Source organism: Lepisma saccharinum, chromosome 3, assembly GCF_977018435.1.
Source record: "Lepisma saccharinum chromosome 3, izLepSacc3.1, whole genome shotgun sequence".
NCBI classification, from domain to species: Eukaryota; Metazoa; Arthropoda; class Insecta; order Zygentoma; family Lepismatidae; genus Lepisma; species Lepisma saccharinum.
Window position 1 is genome coordinate 101,699,886 of NC_139231.1, and position 21,760 is coordinate 101,721,645.

General features: G+C 37.5%; 1 protein-coding gene across 6 annotated transcripts in view; it reads right to left on the reverse strand.

The window, feature by feature from the left end:
* Positions 1-2,609: 2,609 nt before the first annotated feature.
* Positions 2,610-21,760, reverse strand: part of Ten-a (Teneurin-a transmembrane protein) — an 884,426-nt gene continuing 865,275 nt past the window's right edge. For all 6 annotated transcript variants that reach the window (XM_083119054.1, XM_083119053.1, XM_083119052.1 and 3 more), the window contains 8 exons: positions 21,480-21,715; positions 19,714-19,871; positions 18,108-19,185; positions 15,679-15,938; positions 14,368-14,537; positions 12,285-12,417; positions 9,862-11,470; positions 2,610-5,293 (listed from right to left, as the gene is read on the reverse strand). In XM_083119054.1, the coding sequence (XP_082975180.1) occupies positions 4,263-5,293; positions 9,862-11,470; positions 12,285-12,417; positions 14,368-14,537; positions 15,679-15,938; positions 18,108-19,185; positions 19,714-19,871; positions 21,480-21,715 (4,675 nt within the window). In that variant the 3' untranslated portion in view covers positions 2,610-4,262. The remainder of the gene's footprint in view (positions 5,294-9,861; positions 11,471-12,284; positions 12,418-14,367; positions 14,538-15,678; positions 15,939-18,107; positions 19,186-19,713; positions 19,872-21,479; positions 21,716-21,760) is intronic.

Below are 21,760 nucleotides of genomic sequence, written 5' to 3' on the forward strand. Positions count from 1 at the left end.
TTTTAAATCTATCCTGTTCTAATAACTGTGATATTGATCATCTTTAAATTACAAATAAATATCTGATTCAGCAAGTGAGTGTTCTTCCCAAATATTGGGAGTTCAAGTGCCAGCATATCCTTGACTAAGTGTCCTTTCATCAGTCACCTATCATCATCCAATCTTATCATTGCAATTAGCCTAAAAAAAAGGATAGAAAATATTTATATTTACCAAAATACAGTAGCAGAAACTTTACAGCATTTTTACTTTTTATCTTGACGAATGTCTTGTTCCACATAATTTTTCAATTATCCGACCTCTATATTTTTACATTTAAACATACTGGGTTTGTTACCTACACTATGTTGCCATTCATCACCGGACACCCCACAAAAAGTGCTCGGGATCGTCTGTACACATCATACAACCTATAAAAGGCGTTGCCGGTTGAGAATACACCATACCAGCTACAGCAGTCAATATGGACAGACAACACGAACTGAGTGAGGCGGAAAGAGGGATGATCATTGGAGCCCACAGGTTTGGGCATTCGACCCGTGAGATTTCCAACAAATTTCAGATACCCTGGTCGATAGTGAGTGATGTTATCGTGAAGTGGAAGCGAGAGGGGGTCATGACATGCTGACCCAGACCCAGTAAACCGAAAATATTAATAGATCGTGACCGTTGATGCTTGAAACGTGTGGTGAAGTCAAACCGGAAGGCGTCATTACAGATGGTGACACTGGAGTTACGATCGGCTTCCAGTAGTGCTGCAAGTGATCGTACTGTCTCCCGGAGATTGTCGCACTTGGTTTTCATGGTCGCGCAGCAGTTCACAAGCTGCATATCACGGCCCGCAATGCGACCCGTCGGTTACAGTGGTGCAAGGAATGCCACCATCGGACTCTCGAACAATGGAAATCCGTTCTATGGAGTGATGAATCGCGCTACCAGATGTGGTGGTTTGATGGATGTGTGTGAGTGTGGTGTATGCCCGGTGAACGCTGTTTACAGGACTGTATCGTACCCACAGTGAAATTCGGCGGAGGTGGCATAATGGTGTGGTCCTGGTTTTCGTGGTATGGTCTTGGTCCTCTTGTTTTAGTTCTGGGAAACATGAATGCCAATGCGTACCAAAAAGTTCTGGACAATTCTGCGCTACCAACACGGTGGAAACAATTCGGTATTGGCTCATACCTGTTTCAGCACGACAATGCTCCATGCAATTTGGCAGGCATTATCAACACGTGGTTCGATGATATGGATGTGCAAAAACGTGATTGGCCAGCCCAAAGTCCAGATATCAACCCCATTGAACACCTTTGGGACGAGTTGGAGCACCGCTTGAGAGCCAGGCCATGCTGCCCAAAAAACACCACTGAGCTGTTTGCCGCTTTGCAGGAGGAAATGGGGCAAGATTCCCTTCGACACGTATCACAAATTGGTGGAAAGTTTTCCTCGAAGGGCTGTGGACGTCATTGCAATGAAAGGTGGCCCTACACAATACTGATGTGGTGCTGCGACCGGATTAACGTACTGGTATGGGGTGTCCGGTGACGAATGGCAATATAGTGTACGTGAAGTTTCATGTTTTGCATTGCACAATTGGATAGTTTTTTTTTTCGATTAATTTCGAAGGCTCGCTGCCTTCATTCAGTAAGGGTACAGAATATGTAGCGAAGATGGTAGCACATCATTTCTTTGTTAGTTACTGGTTGGCAGTAGTTGCATTTTCTCCTGTTTGGTGGTGCTGGTGTGTGTCTTCTGGCTTGTGTTGTCTGCTGTGCTTTCTGTCGCATTGCCAGGTGGTGGTTGGGCCATCTGCTGCATTGTGTTGCTCAGTGTGGTGTAGTTCCTGTTCTTTGCATGGATGGAGGGAGCAGGGTCACTGCATTTTCTTTTCCTGGTCTGGGATTTTTTTAAATAATGGGATGCCAAGTTGGGTGTGCCTGTCCATTGTCCAGGTTCAGCATGCTGGTTTCTGTTGGATGATGGCATGGGTTTTATTTTATAGTGTTTTCCATGGTAGAGCTGGTTGGGTGAAGTATGGATGTGGAGGAGATGGAGTTGTTTGTGGTGTGGAGGTGCTGCGAAAGGCCTAACTCTGGCATCTTTTATGTGTTCATCAATCCATTCTTGGAACAGTGTCGGTAGTATCTCTTGAAGTTGGGTAGGACTCTTCTGATGTGGAATACAAGTTTGTGTGCTGCCAGTCTGATGTCGAAGGGTTTGAGGGCCTTGGATAATTTGCCTGATGTGGTGGAGTGGTATCGCTTCCACGAAACTTCACTTAGGTAATACTTAAACCATGTTTACCGTATCCATCATGATCATGAATACTGGGTTTATTAGAAATTATTGAAAATTAATGTTAATTTCAGTCATTTAAAAAAAAGAATGGCCCCACTTATAGTTCACATATGCAACATGTTCTATGAGTTATTCTATCTAGAACAACTAGTGGTAAAAGTAAGTTCCAGTTGCTTCTTTATGTAACAGTGAGTTTCATTAGAAAGGATTTATTCAGTTACATTTAAAAAGCTAACTTTCAAAAGACTGGTTATGGCATGCACATTAATAAGAGAAAATAAGTACAAAACAAATGTATTTATTTAAAACACCATTTAACGACATAGCTGTCATTGGACATTTGAATGCAGAATGTGCTTTTTTTTTCTTCTAGTGCTAGTACTTATCCATCACAGACTGCTGTACTTCTTAAAAATCTCTTCATTGTCAGTACAAGTGATACATTGATTTCTCTCACATGAGGTTTAAATTAATTCATGTCCAATCCATGTTGGAAGTGACTAGACCAGCTTCTTGGATGGCAACACTGTGGCACTGCAGGAAAGTTCACTTGCTTCAGTCCCATATGAGAGATAGAGAGAGAGAGAGAGACGGAGGAAAGGCCTCCTCAACTGAGTCACGAGTTTTACAAGAGCATTATCTTTCGCAACAGAGCACAGTTTCATTCTTTGATATATGGAACAAAGACAATATTTAATGGAACTATTTACAACCATTGAAATATGTAATCACCATTACATATATCCATTGCACTTAAATTAGCATTTTTTTTATATAGATGTATATAAAAAAATTAACACTAAGTTAAGAACCTAAAGAAGTTACTTCTTTTTTCCATCTTTCTTTTGGTTAAAAAACGTACCATTCACAGAAAACAAAAGCCAATACGAAAACAACGCATCTTATAATTTTCTTATTTTGCAAGCAATATTTGGTTACATTTACCTAAAGTAGCTTAGCAATATCACACCTTCTAGGAGTGTATAAAGCTGCCAAAGATTCCAAGAATTCTAAATGGGACAATGTCTTAAAACAGTATTTTTTTTTCCTTATTAATGATATACTGTAAACATGATTTTATTTTAATACCTGGGATAGCATGGGTGGGCATGGTAAAAGCTAATGATATCTTTTTTCTCAAGAAAACAAGTAGCACTGTACTTCATGGAAGTCAAGTAATCTGATTCATTTCATTAAGGCAGAATGTTTCTTCCCAAAGAGCCTGCAAGTACAAATTGAGTTCACTCCTGTTAAATTTTAAACCTTCCTTAATTATTATCCTTCTTTTTCTTGAACTCGCCCGAGGACTGACTTCCTCCATAACAAAAAAAATATACATGTGCATCCATACATATACACATACATGCGCACAAACATACACTCATACATACATATAAATATATCCTCGCACATATATATGCACATGAATTATGAGCTTCCCTTTAGTTCTTCTCCATTAATATTTATATTAATATTTCTTCATCATATTAATAACGGAACTCGCTTTGTACACAGATAGCACATATTTGGCAATGTTAGTAGACGACAATTTTAACACAAAAACGTCAGCTAGAAGCTGGCCAAAGCTGCATGTATAATGTTTTTGAAAATAACACACACGCAAACACACTGGACACTTGATTACTTGTCTCTGTATAACAATGGTATACACACAGTTTTATTATATTCTGTGGAGAGTAATTTAGTTTTGTCATATTCGATTTTAAACATGTCTCTGTATGTAGGTTTACACTATAGTTTTTCATTATTTAATTTTTTTGTTGTTATTAATTTGGCATCTTTGGAATAATAGCTTTGGTATAAATGAATTTATCTATGACTTTATTTATCAGTTTCTTTAGGAAGAATTTTTATATTTCTTTTCTCTAAAAACTTTATCAGCACTCTTAACAGCACTGTAATAGGAGTATCACTAGTTTCGGTAACGAATCTCCTTTGTAAATGTCCTAGCAATCATCATGCTTCCATGGCAGCCACCAGTGTTTAAAACAAGTCCTTTGGAAAGGAATAGACATGGACGACGCTAAGGAATCACGTTTTGTGGACAACGCTCGCTTTTTGCGGCTACTGCTACCTATAACATCAGATTTTTTAAAGAAACGTATGTTGAATGGATCTTCTGCAAGCTCAGGATATTTCTGAACATCGTGGATGTACTCTGCTTCGTATGACGATGCATAACCAACTTTGTTGATCTCTTCCATCTCTGACGTACTCCAGTCCATGGAGCCGGTGAATCCATTCTTCAGAAGCTCCTTCTCCCGATGCCACGCCTTGCGCACGGCCGCTCCTTTCACGTGGTGCAGAAGTCGTTGCTTTTCCTTCTCAACTGTGGTGCCATAGCGAAGGTTCACTGCTGCACTGGGACTGTGTATTTTGAGATCTATGATTTTGGCACTGTCTGTTTCCTTTTCATGGAAAGTAGTGTTCACTTGGCTTCCGAGTCGCTTCAGTTGGCCATGATCGTCGCTTGCTCTCCAAACATCTTCTTTTACAAAATAGAATGTATCCTGACCATGTATCCTGAAGCTGAAACCAAGGATCAAGGACTGATTGAACACTGATGTAAACACGTCACGGTAAATGGGATTTGCAGTCGGAACACTATTCACGATTGCACGCCCGTTAATTCTAGACACTAGAATTCCTCTTCCAAATGGTGGCTCTGTGATCGATACTCGGAATGGTGGAAACTGTCGTGGCCAAACATCCTTCTTCACAGCTGATCGTGGAAGCGTGGCTAGGCTCAACAAACTAAATTTCTTCTCTGACAAATGAGCTAGGAAACCGGAGACGGGCTTGAATGATGTTTCTGGGCTCTTGGTGAAGAGACGAGATGGCATATCTACTAACAGGGACGGCAAGGAACTTAGAAGTTCACCACGAGGGCCAGGAAATCCTGAGGACTCAATCGGAAATATTTGAGGTGCAAGGCTCTTCAAGTCATAACCAAATAGCTCCAGCCAGCTCGAGTGATCTGCAATGAAAAATTTATATCAGCATTACTGATTTGCATGTGTATATATTCCCCCACCACTCATATAATTTATGTTGCATGTATCTTAATAGTACTTCAGTACCAGTTCATTATTTCATGATCTATGGAGGTTAGCCAAGTCAAGTGGAGTTCTGTTTATTTCCAGGATTCCATGAATATTAAAAATTGCAAACCTGATAATTACATACATTACGTTTTACAGATGGACATCAACACAGGGGGTTGAGGGTCAAGGTCTGTCAATCAGCTTTTCATTAGGTGATGTCTGGTCAGTGCAAGATGCTATTTTCCTCGCTTTTGAAGCTCCCATTGCAATTTGAACATGGGACCATTCATACCAAAGGTGAGAGCACTAACCATTAGTCTACACAGAAGCTCTTAAACTCCCTCAGGTGAAGGTATATAGAGCAATGCCTTCTTTTGTGGACAATTCACAGTTTTTCCTGATTGCCATTTGTAAGTGAAGTCCGTGATTATGATCTAATTGTAGATGCCAAACAGGAGGTGCAGTCTCTGTTGCCATTGAATGTCAGGAAAAAGTCAATATTATGTTCTCTCTGTGGTGTTATGATCTACAACCCCTTAAGTATGGATGGTGTATATGTATGCTTTATGTTGGTTTCAACTAGATTCGACTGTAAGTGGCATCACCTACACGTTGAGAACATAACAATCTGTTAGGTGAGATTGTGCTAGCTGTAGTAAAAAAAAAACAGACGAGGAAGAAGAAAGATAATATAAATGAAGACATTCGAAAAGTTGTCTGCTCTCATGCAGTGTAGTGCCCCCAACAGCTCATAAGAAGAATGCAAAGTATGTCACACCCAAAGGTGTTAGGAGAGAAACAAGGTACCAGCGTACAGACTTTGTATTGTGACACATTTCAAAGATGTCTACACCAAAAAGATTAACTTTGCATGAACCTGAAGTACATACATGCTGACATGAATGTGTATTATTTACATTTATCATGGAATATGAAAGGAATTCTATTAAAAATAATGGCGTAAAAGAAGAAGGTAGGCAAATACTGGTGTTTTATTTCAGTTAATTTTGTTCAACGATATATTCTGCTAAAAAAAAAAAAACTACAGTAGAGACTTGTTCAGAAAATTTCCACATTTAAGGGGTTAAACCACTCACTGTGCAAGATGTTGAAAGTTAAGTCATACAAACCCTTACACAAATTTGCACATGCCACTTTCTTCTACAGTTTGCTACTAAGCATTATATTTTGTTTGTTTCAATTCTCCTACAGTAAAGTTTTATGTATTATTATTCTTCCTTTTATTCAATTTATATTTTTATATTCAGTATCCATCAAGCTTGCATGTAATCAGTGTATATTCATACATTCCACTTTCACTTTGCAATAATCACCCAGACAAGTGTCTGTTATAAGAGTGGCCCTCGAGACTGAAACACGCCCACTCTAATAAAGACAATTTTATTATTATTATTATTCATCACATGATGCATTGTAATAAATGTTCTCAAAGGAGAATTTATTTATCATATTTCCAGATCATTTTTTACAAGGTATGAGAAACACTGGTGATGATAATAATACAATACTTCTTATTTGAAAACTGCATTTACTTCTTTGGCAATGTTCATTAGAGTTTACCAGAACTTTCTCAAGTCAACTTATAGAGCTGCTTAATAAATAATAAAAAAAACAAAACAGCTTCCACACAAGAATAATTGTATTATTTTGTAATAAAGGTGATACAAGTATATACTATGAAGCTGCAGTTGAAAATGTACATTTTTTTTCTTTTTTGGTATCTCTTCCATATTTACATTATGTTTGGAAAGATTCCTTTCTTCATTTGTAGATTTTGTAAAATATTTAAATGTATTACAATTGATTCAGTTTGCATGTCATAAATCAATTACTGTAAATGCAAATGTCAAAACTGGGTAAAATATGCATGGTTGCCCACTGCCATACAAAATTACACAACATTTTTTTCTTATGCGCATATGTAAATTAATATATAATAATAATAATAATGATGATGATGATGATGATGATGATGATGATGATGTTGTTAGGAGAGGGAGGGAAGTTGTTTTCTCATTTGGGAATGAACTGAAGAATATTTAATTTAAATAAATACTAAAACAAGAAATTCCTTAGCGATATTCTCTACAAATTGAACTCTTATAAGAACATCCTGGCCAGCAATGTATTAAACTATTTTTTTCTTTTTTTGATTTACTGAGATACTGAATATTCCATGTAACTCTTAACAGAAACAACAAAACCATACCTGTAATGACAACACCATTTGGCACAATATAATAGATTCTTCAAACATTTACTGTTAACTGGAAACTTGTAAACTGTAATTGTTTAGTACTTTTAATTGTTTAATCCAGTGGCTCTCAAAGTGTGGTACACATATCCCCAGGGGTACACGAACGACTACAAGAGGGTACGCGATCAGCTCGGAAGAGAAATGTTGAGAATACCCACATGGCAATATCTTTCCTGCAGGTGTGTAGAGCAGACTTAATTGTTTCAGACTTCATAGCTTTAGCATCCAACAGGAAAATAAGGCTGATTTTGTCACTAACACGCTTTTCTTTGTTTCATATATTTTGAAACAAAACACTCATTATTCGAAATCTATAATAGACAAAATTTGGAGTCGAATCCCCACTTGAAAGTTTCAAGTGCACAACCAGACATTAAGAAACTGTGTCAGACTATCCAGGCTCATCCTTCTCACTAGTAGCTCTGAGGATTTACAATAAAACTCCAAAATTGTGCTGAAAGTTTGTTTACTAACTTATTTCGTTCTTTACATCTTTTTTCAATAACTCTTGAAAAAATATATGAAAATTAAAGTTTGTTATATGCTTTTTAGCATACACGTGCTAATCATAAAGATTGTAAATGAAGGAACACCTAATAAAATAATAAATGTACGATCCTAATGCTTATTTGTTTACCATCTTTCTACATACAGCCCGAATGCTATTTTCCTCTATTGCAAATACAGGGCTCCAACATATGAGGCAGCCAAAAAAAAATCCCAAAATCCACTATTCGGAGCAAAACCTATGGTACATTAGACGTTTAGTTATGACTAAACGGTACAATGAGAAAAATGTTTGAGAACCACTGGTTAGATCAATTGTCACTGATTGTTTGTGTCAATGGCATTTTAATCTGCTGAAAGCTTTTGAGAAAGAGAGATGTGAAATGTCAAAATATTGAATTATAAAAAGGTTCAGCCACTATAAGTAAGGTTTTGTTTTGTTCTACTATGATTTGATTGATTGATTTGGAGTTTCAAGTCCATTTTATGCACAATAAAGCTAATCGGGACTGGACCTACAGTTTAAAGTGGGATCCGAACCACTCTGTGCCTCCACCGGGTATCGAACCTGGGACCCCTTGATTACAAGGCGATGATGCTACCACTATGTCATTGGGGAGGCCCCAGGTTCTACTATGAATGTGATCACATGAAACCTGCATGGAGTCAGGTTCAGTGGAACTGTGAATGATTTATTTTGTAACAAATCGTAACAAGAGCGAATTTGAATAGCTGTAGGAAATATTTGAAATTATATGAAATAGAGATTGCCCTGTAAATTTGCATTCAATGCAAAACTCCAATGTAATTATGGCAGAATGCACTTTCATCCCTAAAGTGGTACTATTTTTTGTAACTTTAAGTGATTTTCTCTTGTAAGAATTTAGAGAATATAAAATTTCATGTTTAGCTGTCTTTGTGACTGAGTTGAGTGATATACTCAATGTTATCACTGAAGGTTCAAAGTTTGAGTCCTGTCTAGGATTGATTGATTGATTGATTTGATTTGATTTATTTTTCTTCACTTTATTGCCACTTTTGGCTCATCGTGAAGATGATATGTTGAAATTGATGAAGGAACACCCACAAAGAATACCAATGGCCAGGCTGGGATTCGAACCTGAGACCCCTGACATCGTAACAACTACACACTGGAGGTTGGCTCCTAGTCTAGGACTGAAAAAGACTAGGCAAATTTGCGAGGGTCCGATTATCAATTTATCTAATTACCATTAATCCTCAGCATCGCAATTAGTCAAAAAGTGGCAGGAAATTGACAAAAAAAAAAAAAAAATATGCAAATGGGGCATTCCAGCATTACGTGCGTGACATTTCACACATAAAATGTAAGGTTCTAGACACGAGATTGGATTAAAATATTCATAATGAATTCATCTCAGAGAATTATGAAGTACTAGTGGTGTCTGCTAGCAAATGGGAAAGAAAACTCCAGTATGATCACACAGCCTGAATGCATGAAAAGCATTAACGAAAATGTGTTACATGTGTGACTGAAAATGTATCAAAATTTGACTTAATTTGTTTACAGATGCTAATAAGTTTTGTGAAATATGCAAATTATATGCATTCACAAACATTGAAACCTTGATGCAATTAAAAAACAATAATTCATTACATGGAGTAGGACGACTTTTCATGGAATGCCCCAAATACAAGTTTCATGTTTTAGAAGACAATAATTACTGCGACACTTACCTGTCAGGTATCTTTTCTTCTGGTGGACATTAATAGGATCATTTCCATTGAATCTGTAGAGGTGGAGTTGAGTTGGTGTTGTTACTCTGTCTAAGATGTCTTCCCACAACGGCATCATCCACTGTCCAATCAGAGGGTCATATACTTTCCCTCCCGGCATGTGCACCAATGCTGTCACCTGATCCAGAAGTCCTCCACAGAAGTCAATCGGAAGGTACAAGTAAGGATTTGAGTCATACACTATGTGTCCAAATGGTGAACGCATGATTTCTCGAATCCCTTCTCCGTACTGATTGAAAATCATTACCGGCGTTCCACATTGATCGGTAGCAATGTAGTACTTGTGACGGTACACCTGAGCGAAGATGAGGTGACCTCTGTCGTCATAAACTAAAGACATCAACTTTCCATCTCTAGGGCTGTAGATGTGGCTAACTTCACTTGGACGATCATGATTCGTGTAGAAGAACTGCGTCACATTGCCGTAGTTGTCTTTCCTTGTGGACAGCCTGTCCATGTGGTCGTAAAAGTAGTGAACATCAAAGCGACCTCTTTTGGTCGCTCGAACCAAGAGCCCTTTGGCATTGTAATGGAATCTCTCTTCCCGAGCATTCTGAATTACCAAACCTCTGTTATCATACTTGTACCATCCTTCTCCAAACTTGACAATTCTATCTAGAACATTGTATTCCATAGGTATGGCATTTCCTCTGTACGTCAGTGATAACATATTGCCGTTGTCATCATATTTAAAGCTCCACGGTTCCTGAGCTACAACTTTCTGTAGCTGTCCATCAGGGTCGTATGTGTAGTTTTTAATATTCATGTAAGTATTAACACCAACATTGTGAGTGTAAGTACGGGTTTGGTTGATTCGATTGTGGTCATCATATATGAATTCCATGCGGAATACCTGCATATTGTGGATGGTGACAGTTATTTGCTTTTCTTGAAAATGTTCATTCTGGAATCTTGAGAATATTGCTGTAAAATCAAAAACATCAGTTTTATTTAGATGTGACTTGGAGACTTTGAACTGCCCAATTTGTTCCAAAGAGCCTGTGCGACCATTATAATTCAATGCGTAATCAGGGAGATTTTGACCACCTATTCGCCCTTGGATGTTAACGAGGCGGAAATTACTATCGTACTCGTAAGTGAATTTAGCATTGCTCAGTCCTGTTTTAGCTCCGTAATCTATCCTCTCTTCCGTCAGCAAGTTTCCAGTGTACTGAAAATCCCATTTGTAGTCAAAATCTTTTTCGCTGTGGATAACCTCACTCGGAAAGCCCGAATTGCCATAACTGATTTGACTGCGGCCGTCTCCATGAATGATCTCCGAGAGTCTTCCTGAGTGATCATATCGATAAGCTATGCGAGCTCCATCTCCAGGAAACACTGTTCGTAGAAGCTTCCCTTGATGGTCGTAATACTGAAGGTAAGAGTGGCTGCTTCCAGGAGGAGTGTAGCTCATTCGCAAGTGTCCAAATAACAATTGTGCCGAGAAAGAGTGTCGGGTTCCACTTGGCAGTATTACATGACGTAGTCCTCCTTCTTCATCATACTGCAAACTGTACCGCCTTTTGCTTGGAAGTGAGATCCACGATAGCTGAAATGACAAGACAAAAATTATATTAGAGACTTATGCAGCAGATATATTTAATTCTTTAACAAGTAAAATTCATGAGTAAATATTAATTTGACAAGAAGTTAAGAAGCCATGAGGTAAATTCAATTTTAATTCCCATGTTCTTTATTATAAAAGGGAAATAAATTGTAGCACAGAAAATGCACCTCAGTTAGGTTTATATATCATGAGCTTACTTTTCTTGTTTTCATGTGTTATTAAATTAGGACTGAGCTGATACTACTTAGAACTGATGTTGATACTCTTACAGATTTTCACCGATTCCAATGCTTGAACAACTTCTAAATATTACAAATGTCAAAGTATTCATTATTATTACCAAGAGTCATGAATTACACCATAATATTAAAATATATGTTATGTAATGGGAACATCCCATTTTTCACACAAAGCTGGTGCAAAATAAAAAGAAACATAGAATTTTGCATAAATTCCAGGATAATTAGACTCTGTGAAAGTGTGACGTGGCATTTTTGCAAACCGTGAAAGATCAAAATGCTGGAAAAAGTATCTGCAAGTTTTGGTAAATAAATTTCAAGTGGTACTTTGCAATATCACAGGTAATGACTTATCCCTATATTAAACCTGATTTCCTAAACACTAATGTGAAGTATCTAATTTACTAAGCCTTGCTGAATCAGTATTTTATATTATTATCAATCTGTTTACAATGTTTCATGTTGGTGTGTGTATGTGTTCATATAAAGAAGAAAATGGAACAGAAAGAACAATGATTATCCCAATTATATTCATTGTGTGTATAACCTTGACTCACCAAATTCCAATCGTTGTAAGCAAACTGAGTAGTGTTTCCATCTGGGCAGCTTATTTTTGACAAAAGACCATGTCGTTCATACGTGTACTTCTCCATCTGTGAGCCCCACTGCCAGCCTTCCACTCGGTTGAACCTTCAAGGAGAATGAGTTATATTTTTCCCACTCATAATTAGCATTCGAATTTCAACAAGAACAAAAGTGCAATACATTTTAAAAGTTTATGAGCGAAAAAAGTGTACTTTGCAGCTGATCAATGGTGATTGATTCATGATGAATTGTTTGGAATGTTAAACACTGTGCTTGGTTTTATGTGACGTTTAAGACTCATTCTGTCTCAGGGCATCCCAATGGCACAGTGGTAGCGTCGTCGCCTTGTAATCAAGGGGTCACGGGTTCGATTCCCGGTGGAGGCACATAGTGGTTCGGATCCCACTTTAAACTGTAGGTCCAGTTCCGATTAGCCTTACTGTGCATAAAGTGGAATTAAAACAACAAATCAATCCAATCCAATCATTCTGTCTCAGCCTTCAAGGTAGTGGTCTTAATACGTTATGTGGTTGCATGTAGGTGATTCCCAAACAATATATTGGGAGAAATAGTAAATATGAGCAGGGGACTTCCCGGTAGCATAGTAACATCACCTTCTAATCAAGAGGTCTCGAGTTTTGATAGCCAGTGGAGGCACATAGTGATTCGGATCATACTTTAAACTGCAGGTCGAGTCACAATTAGCCTTTCTGTGCATAAAGTGGACTTATAACAAAAACTCAAACTCAACATGAGGGTTAATGCTTGGGAGATTATTTATTGGTTGGCAAAGCTCCACTCTGTCTAGTAGTCTGCCCAGGCAGACCTGCTTTGATGGTGTGGATCGGAGTGCAAAATAGAAGGCAATTTGAATTAAATTAGTGAAGAAAATAGAATTTCTCTGAATGTTAGTGTGTATTAGAGTACTGCATGGGACCACTTTCGCTTGGTCATACTCGTTTGAGTCTCCCACGTTCTAGCATTTACAATGGAATATCATTTTAATGTGACAATAATTATAGACACATATACAAAATATCCATCCTGGCAGTTTCAGCTCATAGTCATCTACTTCATTTTCTTTTATCACAGTATTTTGTAAGATAGACTAATCAACTTTTTAACATAATGACTATATTTGCTTTAGTTTCATTTTCACTGCGTCTTTCTCTTCACAATCCATATTTGAGGGCCCACAACCACAGACAAATTACAGTTATTGTACTACTGTACAAGGGGGGGTTGATGCGGGTTATAACCCTTCCCCCCTTTTCACCCAGTATTCCTAAAAAATAGAACGTCAAAGGTAGGAAAATATGACAGAATGAGGGCTGACTACCAAGAAAAAGTATACATAACCCCTATCCTTCTGAAAATCCTGGTACACCACTGCTACTGGATTTCGAGTGCAAACCGATTGTTTTTCTTGTTCGAACGTTATCCGCTCGAGCAAAGAAGCTGTCAATCCCAGACGCTATCTAGCATTATCCTTGTGAACCATTTGCCATTTGAGCGAAAAATGCTCATTGCATCACTCTAGTGAACGAAATACAGTGGTTAAAAGTCCAAGCAATTCAACATAAATTTACAACCATTCATGAAACCTAATATTAACTTTAATTAATTAATATTGATTTTTTCAACTTGAAAAATTACATTTCAAATTCATATGAATCTCGGCCAAGTATCAGTGTTCAATTTTTGGCTTAAAATAATATAATTGTACTGAAAAACTTCACGTATCATGTCATTTTTAATTCTTGGCAATTAGTAGAACAATAGAGGCAAGAATGAGGATTTTAGTTATCTTCTTGAAAGCACACATGGCACAATTATAGTGGAAGCTCAATTTTCAGTTTTAGGGGCTGAAGTTCCAGAGTTTCTAATGCGAAAGTATAAAATCAAGCACTAAAAGTAGCTGGAAACAAAAGCATTAGTCATAATTTGTGCGCAAGTATCATTTTATCGAGCGCATATATATGACAAACATGTTGCATATAAATCGACATATTGTTGTCTAAACAAGATACTACAGTACATAAATGACTCTTCTACCTATCATATGTGATGTTGACTGGATGGCCACCACTTGGTGGAATCCAAGCCTTGGGTAGTCCTGCTGCATCATAGTTCACTGCAAGAAGCTGTTGGCGATCTCTATCATAGAATGTTTCCCTCCCAACAGCTTGATCAAACTCTACTACAAATACACGAGACTGGTTAACCTGAAAGTAGAACATATTTATGATGTTAACATTCTTAGTATTATCATCATTATCCTTTTCAAGCATTCATTGACTTTAATTCAGTTTAATGCAATGAAGGAAGTATATGTTAATTTATATTGTAAATATTGATTTTTTTTTATCTGTGTAAAAAAATAAAATGAGCGGGGTTGTATCACAGTGTGCTATGAAGGTGGAATACATACAATCTCCATTTTTACACTCATTTTGCAACAAAATTCATTGTGGGGAAAACATTGAGGTTTATATATTAATACAGTTTTAAGAATAAATAATATAAGTGATTAGTATTTACTTACTGATTCTGGCACAAACAAATAAGTGCTAGAACTGGTAATAAAATTAAGTGAATGCTAATCACTTATATTAATTTTTCTTAATTATATCTTGACACAGAGATTAAGCTATACATTTATAATTTTTTATTGATATCATTTAGAAATCGTGTTACAAAGTTGCTTTTCTATAGAATTTCCATTGGAATTTATTGTTTTACTTTCTTAAACCTTCATCCTCTCTTTGGAACCTCTCAGATTCTATTATTAAGCTATATTTTAGTATATTACATAATAAATATTAATGTTGCATATACTCCTCTAATTAACATGCATTAAAATACAAATTAATATGAAAAATGTAATGAAAAATTGATTATCTGAAATGAATTATGAGCGAAATAGTGGAAAAGCATGTATAATTTTCAATTAAAAAAATAAGACAAAACCTAGATTTTCATGCAGGGCTTTTAGATTCAACTGTTAGCAAATATTAGAGCACTTCTTTTACCAATATGCCGATATCAGTTTACTGGTAAAATTCCTGAGAATGCTGCTACGTGGCACCATGTGAAACATGCATGCACACAATTGTTTAGATGCGAACAATAGTTATGCCGAGAAAGTAATTCTAATGGTTGGAGGATAAGACTTGAAAAAAATTCCATTATATGATGATTTTTATTTCAAAATTTTACTTGTGCAATGAATGACAGCGAAAGACAAAACCAGTGGAGCTGAGATATTCAAGATTATAGTAGGATTGAATTATTTGCTTTATTTTACTTGGCTTGTCTGCCACGTTTCGTTAATTGCAAAGATTAGGATGAATGGTGACGACTTACGAAGAGTTCTGTCTCCAGCAACTGATCTGGTCCTCTGACATCTCCCACCAGTCCATATCTGCAATCCATGGCATTTCGAATGGAATCTCCAAGTTCCACGATCTGGGTGCTCGGCAGCTGCAACATCTCTGCTTCCACAGGCAAAGCCAGTTCCAGAAGTGGGTGCTTTGCCTCTGCGGCACTCCACAGTTGTCCATCCCATCCCATCCAGATGGAGAATGTTCCGTTTCTGAAGCTCTGCGCTTCATTAACAGTCAAACCTTTAAGTAAATATCAATAGTTAGTATTCTTCTGCACAGTTTCACTTGTGCATAGCGCGTGTGTTCACAAATCAAGGAGCAAGAACTTCATTCTTAAAGCAATAATATATCAAGGAATTGCTTGTAAAACATGAAAACGTACTATTTACGATTTTTTTTAAAAAAAAATATCTCATTTATTGTCTGATACGTGGTCAGAATATTTCTTCTTTAAAATTAATAAATTTAAAATTACCCTTAAAAATTCATAATACACTTCACAATGAAGTGTTTAATTTTAAACTGTACACTAATTATTACTGTGTGAACAAAGTATTTCACCAATGAAATCAGTTATTTATAAACATATGTTACTGAAATAACATAAAATAATTATTAATGTAGCAGGTTATGCTCTTAATATACAGGAGAGTGCAAAAAGAGATATACAGTTGCACATTATTTCCAAAGTAACAACTGTATACCTAATTTTGCACCCTCCTGTATAAACCTCATAACCTACTGGACATGGTAGTTAAGAATATGGAACAACTAATCATTGAATTATATTTGTGAGAATTTTACTGGTTCATGATATATTCGTCGTTCGTAAAGTAAGTTCCACTGATGAATACCGTGGCACTGCAAGTGGGGCAGGTGAATTCGCATGCGCCTTGTGTAGCCACAACCTTGATGAAGTGCAGCTGTCAGTCTGAAGCAAGTTGGTCAGGAAAGTAGTGCATAGTGCGTTGTTGTTATGTTTCGGACAATCCAAACTCCCGCCACGTGTGAGGTGCGGTCCGTGATCCGTTTTCTGGATGCACGTAATGTTCCAGCTGCGGAGATCCACCGTCAGATTTGTGAGGTGTATGGAGAAGGAATAATGAGTGCTTCAATGGTAAGAAGATGGGTGAGACAGTTTCGTGGTGGACGGGTTAGTGTTCATGATGAAGAACGAAGTGGTCGACCGTCTGTTGTGAATCCCAATTTGGTTCGTTTAGTGGAAGAGCAGATTAGGGAGAACAGACGATTCACTTTGTCTGAGCTGTCATTAGAGTTTCCACAAATCTCCAGAACTGTGCTGTATGAAATTGTAACAGTGAATTTGAAATTTCGAAAATTGTGTAACCATTGGGTCCCTCACCAGCTCTCCGAAAATGCCAAAAAGGAAAGAATGGGAAGTGCATTAGAGTGCATTGAAACGGTATAGTGAGGAGGGGCAAGAGTTGTTGGATCGGATTGTGACTGGAGACGAGACATGGGTTTTGCATGAAACACCAGAACAGAAACGAAGCACCATGGAGTGGAGACACTCCGTGTCACCGTGGAAAATGCAACCAAAACCAAAGCTTACGAACAAAAAAATCATGTGCACTGTGTTTAGGGATAGGCATGGAGTATTGCTTGTGGAATTTATGGAGCGTCGACAGCACATCAATGCCGAAACCTATTGTGTGACACTTCAAAACCTGCGTCGTGCAATCCAAAACAAACGACGTGGCATGCTCAGTTGGGGTGTCATTCTCCTCCACGACAATGCTCGTCCGCATGTGGCAAATGCAACTCAGGAACTCCTGACGACCATCCATTGAGAAAAACTACCACACACCCCCCCCTTACAGTCCTGATCTTGCCCCATCTGATTTTCATTTGTTCCTCCACCTTAAGGCATTCCTTGCTGGAAAACATTATGGTACTGACGAAGAACTGAACAGTTTCCCAATGGTTCTCCATTCAGGCGGAAACGTTCTATGATACGGGTATAAAGAACTCGGTATCTCGCTGTGATGCGTGCTTGAATTCTTATGGCGATTATGTGTGAATGTTGTACCATGTATATATTCTCACCCCTATAAAGGTCATGATATTACTATATATATTTTTCATTTTATTGCATGCTGGAACTTACTTTCCGGATGACGTATATATTTTTAGAGAAAATAATCATAGAATGGATATCATCTTTAAGCTTTGACAAAGTATCACAATCATTAATTGCCAACAGAAATATCACTATTGCTGACATTTGAATACCTCATACATCTACTGATTATAATGAATTTCATATATTTTTTAAATATTTAATCATAACTTTATGACTAATGCAGATTTTTTTTAAAAAAATGCATAAACATTTTTTTTTACAGTTTGATGTTCAAGGTTTGGAATACAGAGGATATTTATAATTACCTTCTTTAATAATCAGCTTCTTCGACTGTCTTTCCATCTTGAGGGATATTGAATTGAGATTGTTGTATGTGGCTTGAACCATGATGTCATCTTCAGGAAGAAGTCTAAAGTCTAAATTGACTGTTTCTCCCGTTGGTAGAATAACTTCACTCAGCCTTCCGTGGGACTCATACTTGAACATGTATGTGTTTCCTTTGGTGTCTGCACGGCTGGTCAAGAGACCTGTAATGCTATCATATTCAAACGACATTTCAGATTTATCTTTTTCTTGGAACTTTATCAGGAAACCAACTCCAGAAATTTTTAGATCAGATTTGTGTCCCTGTGTATTTTCAATCGTGCTCACAACATTACTGTAATCTCGAAGGAACACTATTTTGTTTCCAGAGCTATCGGTTACTTTAGAGAGTTTTCCAAAACTTGTATTCTTGCTGTACAAAAAGGAGTACCGTATTTTTCCTGATGTCAAGTCCTTGGTAGCTATATGCTGTCCATACCGATTAAACACGTAAATTTCTCTGGTTGACGGGTAAGGGATATGAAATTCTCCATTTTCATTATGTATAGGCAAGTAGTGTTCCAAGGAAAGTATGTGCAGGCTCCCTTGATCTGTTAAATGAAGGACCCCATCGGGAGAGACAGTCATTGCAGAAATGGAGAAGAATTGTGCATTTGAAGTAAGCATCGTCTCAGAGTGTACTCCACATGTACACGTTCCGTTGGTGCTACTCAAGCCAATCGGTCCGTTGGAACAGTCGCAGTGAGACTGTTTCCCGGCAAAGTCCCTTATCTTTCCTGCGGAATCAATCACTTTTATGGTGTTGGTTTTCCTGGAGTCGCTCTCGGCAATGAACAGGTCTCCCGCAGGAGAGAAAGCCAAGCTCAAGATGGAACCTAGAACGGTATTTGTTGCGCTGTCTTCATCTTTGTTTGGATGGAGCCTGCAGTGCAAAGGTGTACCAGCAACTACTTTAACTTTGAGATCATCTGTTAGTTTCAGCACCAGGTGGTCGTCAATGAAATGAAGAGTTCCATCCAAAGGACTAAGTGTCAAGCCTGTAGGCCACTGTAGTTGTGCCTGGAAAATTTAAATACAAATATTTATTTGCACCATTCCTTTTTAACTAATCACAATATGGATCATGAGATATTTCTTACATTCAGCAAATTAGAAAAATTATCAGTAACAAGTACCATTTAAAAAATATTTATTACATTAAAAAAAACTTGTTGACCTTTACCTCGTCTGTAGAGTTGCCTCTGGCTGATGTAGCTGAATGGCAGACAATAGTTTTATTTTTATGATCATCATCACATCTCTCTCTCCCTCCCTCTCTCTGTGTGTGTGGTGTAGCATAGTGCGAGAGAGAGATGATGATCTTAAAAATAAAATAAAATTGTAATTTTAAGTGTTTCACCTTTACACTTAAAATTATAATATATTTTAGCCTAATTAAAGATTTATAAGAAATTTAAAATTTATTTCTGCTTGTCTGCTTTTGTCTAATTTATAATTAGATTTTAATTTTAGTCTATATTTTTCAAAATATTTATGAAGGAATTGAATTACAATTGTGCAACAGCTTAAATTTAAGGGTTGACTTACCTGCTGTGCAGGGATTGCTCCATGACAAGGAATAGGCTTCCAATGATTGTGGTGACCATGATGTCCTACCAGAGTATGAATTATACCCTTATTATCCACAGCACGTATATTAGTACCATCTGCAATGTACATAGTTTTGTCTGCAGCAATTGCTAAACCTGTAAAAGTAAAAATGCATAATTATTGATAGGAACAGATTATATGTGCATTCTTTGCAATTTGTATGGTCTAAAACACAAGTATTAACATTTCTCAACTGTAAAAAATTAATTTAGTTGCAGCAATTGACCATTTCTCGAGTCCTCACATGAACATTATGGATTCCATTATGGCGTTCTTACAGATTTGCTATGTGAAGATTGCTATCTGCAGAAAATACACTTGCATGACGACTTAAAACTGCAATATTTTGGTTGATTTTTGATGTTTTAAGTCCCCTTTATGCACAGAAAGGCTAATCGGGACTGGACCTACAGTTTATAGTGAGATCCGAACCACTGTGCCATGTGCCTCCACCTGGTATTGAACCCGGGACCACTTGATTACAAGGTGATGACATTACCACTACACCATCAGGGAGGCCTTGCAATATTTTGGAAAATGCAATAAAATTTGAACAGAGAGCAATATGAAGCAACATGCACAAGATGAACTTCAAGTATGATTAAAATGAGCAAGAATATTTATTTCTGCCAGAAGGAATGGTCTCTTGCTGGATGCCATGTGGAAACATCCATAAAAAAAAAATGCAACCAAAGCTTTCACCTAAGTTAGGTACAATAACTGGTTTCACTAGGTTCACAAGGTCAGTTTTGGTTCATTTGTTTCATTATGACTTAAGGAACATGTTCATATATGGTTACGGTTGTGATTCTTCTGCCTGCAGCATCAATATGATAAATACCTTCAGTTTCACTTTATCAGCAGCGACTCTAAAGAGGGAGGGGGGCAGAGAAGCAACTACCCACAGTTTTTAGTAAAAATATTGTCTGTATTAACTCCGGTCTTTATTCCCTCTCTAATTTTTTTCTATCATCACTGCTGCCCTTTATACAGTCTTAAAAGACCACTGTTATAATGTGAGGCAAAATCGTCAACTTTACTTTCAGTACAATGAAAAAGTTTTGTCACGAAGTTAATCTACTTTACATGCCTTTCAGTCGAACACTCAAGGCTCGGCTGGAACTTTCGTTGATTCCAGGGCAGCCGTTTCAGAAATTTCCACTCCTTTTGAAAAACTGCTACAATATCAATAGTTTAATAAACTTACATAGCCACAAAACTATTTCAAATATCTAGGCAACAGTGAAAGCACACACCACATGAAGATTCACTTGAATGCTCCTGAAGGCATTCTAGGCATATGTAATATTTCAGATTCTGGAAAAGAGTAGTTTTTCAAAAGAGGAGGAAAATTCTAAAACAGCCACCCTGGCATCGACCAAAGGTTCAGCCGAGACTTAACACATACCAATATTACAGAACTTTGTGTTCTTTGACCACATATTTGCATCATATCGACTGCATTCCATATGTACTCCTCCCCCTACATACCAAGGGGTAGTATGCACTACCCTTCTCTAGGGTGTGGATGGTCAGCTCATAAGTTGAGGTACCAACACACTCGCCACCGAGATGTCTATTCCCATGAATAGTAGCAAATATATAAAGTTGATATGTACATGGAAAATTAGGAGGTGGGTGGGTGTCCTCCGGCTTCTGCTACGCTTCGCGCTTGCTTGTTTATTGTAGAAAAATATCCTTACCTTTAGGATGGGCAAGCTTTGAATCTTTTGCCGGTCCCTCATCCCCACAGTGATTCTCATCTCCTGGAATGCAACGTTCCCCTGAGCCAACAACTGGTTCTGCATTGATGGCAGGTTCTGTTACTGGTTCTAGAGACAAAACTCGCAAGATCTGGTGTTTCTCTGGATTTGAAATGTATAAATGGCCATCTGCTGGGGACACGCTCAGGTAATATTGGTATGAAACCTGTGTATCACTGAAATTAAAAAATAAAACATTCAGTAAACTAATCTTCAATGCT